This window comes from Gymnoscopelus braueri (genome assembly GCF_963280865.1).
Source record: "Gymnoscopelus braueri genome assembly, chromosome: 24".
Lineage (NCBI taxonomy): Eukaryota > Metazoa > Chordata > Actinopteri > Myctophiformes > Myctophidae > Gymnoscopelus > Gymnoscopelus braueri.
In genome coordinates, this window is record NC_137626.1 from 4,315,583 (window position 1) to 4,320,582 (window position 5,000).

The 5,000-nt window shown below is 38.4% G+C and overlaps 1 protein-coding gene across 1 annotated transcript in view; it reads left to right on the plus strand.

Moving 5' to 3' along the window:
* The window catches only part of LOC308080238 (GDP-Man:Man(3)GlcNAc(2)-PP-Dol alpha-1,2-mannosyltransferase-like), a gene marked incomplete at its 5' end in the record, with an annotated part of 10,149 nt that extends 10,007 nt beyond the window's left edge, over positions 1-142 (plus strand). The window contains one exon of the mRNA XM_080422014.1: positions 1-142. This exon is cut by the window's left edge and continues 185 nt beyond it. Within this exon, the coding sequence (XP_080278140.1) occupies positions 1-99 (99 nt within the window). The 3' untranslated portion in view covers positions 100-142.
* Positions 143-5,000: the final 4,858 nt, after the last annotated feature.

Genomic DNA, 5,000 nt, shown 5'->3' on the forward strand with positions numbered 1-5,000 from the left:
CGCAACGCTCGCCAGTCCGTCGCCCGCTTCTCCGACCAGGAGTTCGAGGCCTGCTTCCTGGCAGCCATGGAGCCTCTGATGGGAACGCTGGCACGATGAGAGAGAGGGGGGTGTGTGTGTGTGCGTGTGCGTGTGCGTGTGTGTGTGTGTGTGTGTGTGTGTGTGTGTGTGTGTGTGTGTGTTTTAGGGCTGGGCGATATGGACAAAGTCAAATGTCAAAATATTTTGGACCAAGTACCTCTATATATCAATATTGTGACGATAAAAGAAAATTCTAATTTCAAAAGATCTACAAGCTCACAACGTATTTTATCGCTACAAATTATAGGACTTGCACTTCAGTGATTCAAACACAGAAAAGGGATTCAGTATCGATAGAATATCCATAATTGCCCAGCCCTAGATTGTTTGTGTGTGGGTGTGTACACATTGTGTGTGCGTATCTGTGACTGTATTCACATAGGCATGTCTATGCATAACTTTACAGTAGTGCGTGTGCGTGTGTGTGTGTGGCACTATGAGACCTCTGCTCCAGCAGATGCACTTAGAACACATGTATAGACCCAATCAGAATGTTTTGTAAACAAACGGCTGTATTTACGAGTGGAATGTCTAAGGCAGTGGTTCTCAAACTGTGGGTCGGGACCCCAAATATTTTTTCTGGGGAGGGGGTCCCCAGATGATCAGCTTAATGTGTAACATTGTTTTCTCACTCAACAGTAAATAAACCAACATACAGTATAAGTCTATACAGGGTATCTGCACATTTATAAAGTGACAATTTAAGGACTTTTGAAACCTTTTTACCTCTAAGATGAAAAAGATAAAATAAATAAGACCATTACTGTGTTGAAAGTAATCAACAAACCATATTACAATTTTCTTTGAAAATATTAATTTAGATTGTGTCAAAGGTCATGTCTCACCTAGACACATGGATCTGACACCAATTCTGACCTGATGGGTCAAGAGTCGATTTATCCCCTGAGCAAGCAGGCCGGCTCTATTTAGTTCAATGGTAAAAAATGTCAGCAACGTGTCAAATCCGGGGTAGAAGAGGAAAGTTACGTCGTGCAGCTTTAAATTTCTGCCCTGACAGCAATGGTACCGTTTGTGAATCCTTTTTGTAAAAGAGAGAGAGAAGAGTTTGTCCTGTGTTTCATTTAGTCCATTTCTCTGATCCGTCAGTAGACCTTACTCTTATTTTTTTTACTACGCTACATTTTGATTTGTATTAACCCATTAAGACCGGGAACGCATCTGTGTCATTTTTTTTTGATTTATTTGGCTATTCAAAAATATCAGATCTACAAGCTCATAGCGCGGCACCGAGTGCCGCGCTATGAGCTTGTAGATCTGATATTTTTGAAAAATCAAGAACGTTTGTGCAAATCTTTGAATATATATATATATATTCTTTTTTTGCTTTTTGCTTTTTTAAAGCGAACATTTTTAACTCAGTTTGCTTGTTTTTTGAAAAAAACATATGTTGCTATATAGACATGTATCAGTGGTTTTCATGTCAAGGACCCCCCAAAATGATAAGTATTTGTTCCAGGGACCCCCCCCCCCAGAAGCAAAGATTTGAGTTAAAAATGTGTATATATATATATATATATATATTCAAAGATTTGCACACATTTTCACGACTTTTTTTTTCTTAAAAAAAAGCAGATCTACAAGCTCTATGAGCTTGTAGATCTGCTTTTTTTGAATAGCCAAATACATCTGAAAATGACACAGATGTGTTCCTGGTCTGAATGGATTTAAAGATAAACGGGTTGTTGAATGTGGACCTAAAAGCAGCTACAGGGACCAGAATGAAGCCCTCTAGATATATGGACCTATTAGTCTAACACAAATATATAAAGTTTTGAAGAATGTGTATAAATATGTAGTAATACATGTGTTATGACTGAGGATATGCTGTAGAATGTTTAAAATGTGTATAAATATGTAGTAATACATGTGTTATGACTGAGGATATGCTGTAGAATGTTTAAAATGTGTATAAATATGTAGTAATACATGTGTTATGACTGAGGATATGCTGTAGAATGTTTAAAATGTGTATAAATATGTAGTAATACATGTGTCATGACTGAGGATATGCTGTAGAATGTTTACATGAACCAAAACAGACGCTCTACTGCAGTGGTTCTCAACCCTTTTCATGTCAAGGACCCCCTGAAATGATATGTATTTGGGCTGCGGACCCCCATCACAAATAACATTTTGTGCCAGGGATTTTTCAAAAATAGCAGATCTACAAGCTCATAGCGGGGCACTCAGTGCCGCGCTATGAGCTTGTAGATTTGCTATTTTTGAATAGCCAAAGTATAACATATGGTTAAGTGGTTAAAATGACTGCGACGCTATGTTACCTAATTTTGCTGGGGACCACCTGGTACCCCCCCCCCCCCCAAGGACCCCTGGGGGTCCCCGGACCCCACTTTGAGAACCAATGCTCTACTGTACATACGCCCCACCAATGTGACGTTTTGTTTTATATTATAATTGATGATGAATGTAATAAATGGCAAACACTGTTGTTCCTCATTATCTGATGATTGTACAGGAAAAGACCCCATCATTACAGCATCGTTTATTACCAGTTGTGGGAAAAGTACTCCGTTTTTATTACTTAAGTAAAAAATATCAATGGTAATACTCTGTTACAAGTAAAAGTCCGGAATAAAAAAATGTGCTTGAGTAAAAGTACAAAAGTATTGGTATCAAAATATACTTAAAGGACAACTTAGTTTTTTTACAACCAAGGTTTATGTTTTAGCTTGTAATTAAATAAAATAAAAGATGAATATTTTCATTTACTGCTTTCTATAGTTTTAGCAATTTGTGATATTTTTCACAGTGGGCGGGGGCATTCGGGCAGGTGGCTAAATATGTCTTTTTTTACACAATAAAAAAGGTCCTGTGGTCTTCGATGGCCAGATGTGAGTTATTGGGGGCTAGAAGAGCTACTGTAAATAATAATAAAGAAAACGCCGGGTTATTGTATAAAAAAAGACATATTTAGCCACCTGCCCGAATGCCCCCGCCCACTGTAAAAAAGATCGCAAACATTGCTAAAACTATAGAAGGCAATAAATGAAAAGTGTGTAACACTCATCTTTTATTTACTTTAATTACTAGCTAAAACATTCACCTTGGTTGTAAAACACCAAAGTTGTCCTTTAACGTACAAAAGTAGAAAGTGCTCATTATGCTTAATGTCCCATTTCACAAGTTTTCAAATGTATAAAAAGCGACGCATTGTGAGCTTGTAGATCTGCCATTTTCAAATGGCCGTAATGTATATAGGGCAGAAGTCGTTAATGTATGTTTTGTAATAATAATCAAAATCTACAAAGTAACTAGTAACTAAAGTTGTCAAATAATAGTGGAGTAAAAGTACAATATTTGCCTCTGAGATGTAGTGGAGTAGAAGTAAAAGTATTGGAAATACTCAAGTAAAGTACAAATAGCAAAAAAAAATTGCTTAAGTACAGTACTTAAGTAAATGTACTTAGTTACTTTCCACCACGTCCACTGTTTATTACAGTGGTCAATTTGGGGGTCCTCGACACAAAAGATTGAGAACCTCTGATGTGTTCGAATAATATGCAAATAACTTTAGCTTTCTATTCAATAACAGCTGTGCTAGTCAGGTTGTTATTACATTTTATAGATCAGCAGATTCACGCAATGTTTTGTCAGTGTTTTAATATTAAACATAACAGTAAAATAAATGCTAGTTACATTTTCCACTTTCTCTGAGTGGATTCTGTCACATATACCCCGTGCAGTACCTTCATGTACCACTAGGGGTAGTGGTACATGAAGTGGTAGACATACCCCCATTTTACAAACTGTTCCATATTTTATTTGCAGATGAGTTCACTACATACAACTGCCTGGATGGATGGATGGATGAAAGTCACCTGTTCTCAGTCTCCTAGCACAGCGGTTCTCAAAGTGGGGAGCGGGGACCCCCAGGGGTCCTTGAGGGGGTTTCAGGGGGTCCCCAGCTAAAAGGAGTTAATGTACAGTAGCATCAAAATCAGTTTAACCACTGTAACCCTATTTCATACTTGGGCTGTTCGAAAGTAGAAGATCTAAAAGCTCACAACTATACGAGCTTGTAGATAAAACTAATTGTGAAAACTTTAGAACATTTTTGCAGAAAATATCTTAATGAGTCTTATTAAAGCATTAGGTATTAATTTACCCAGTGACTGAACACTGTACTCATACTGTTTAATGTCAAGGACCCCCAAATTACTACGTATCAGGCCATGGACCCCCATCTGAACATATGTTGTGCCACAGACACAATGATTTTAGATGTATTCGACAAGCTGTTTGTTAACTTTTCTTCAAACATCTTGTTAACTTTTCTTCAAACATCAAAGATAAGTGTCCAGATGAGGATTCAAACCTGAAGCACAGGGCACCAACCTTGGGGGGGGGCACCAAACGGCGTGAAGAAAAAAATAAAAACGGCGAAAAACGCCGACATTTAAAAGCAGGGGTGCTAAAGGAGCGCTACAACATTGAAACACGCCAGTGAAGCGTCATTTTTACCGGGTCCAAGCACCGGGCACCACGAAGGGTTAATCCGCCCCTGCCTGTGGCCTGTAACATGTACTGCTCTCATCTAATTACAGAACATTCAGCAATAGGGAATAACATGGAAGGAAACATCAATATCCCAAACTTATGGCAGAAATAAATGCAGTAGCACAGGGTCTGTGTTTCCCATTAACCAAACAATTAGGCTCAACACAAACATGACTTCTGACTTGACCTTAACATTAAGCACATCTCTGCTGACCAACATTAAACCAAACAGACTTAGCACTGAACACTCACAAGAGGAACAGGTTTGGGTCTGGAGATGTGACAGTCAGTTTAGGCTTCCTCCTTCTCTAGTAGTTAGTTAGTTCCTCTTTCTCTGTGTAGAAAGTCTGACTGAGGATTTGATTGCCTCTGAGGCAGCA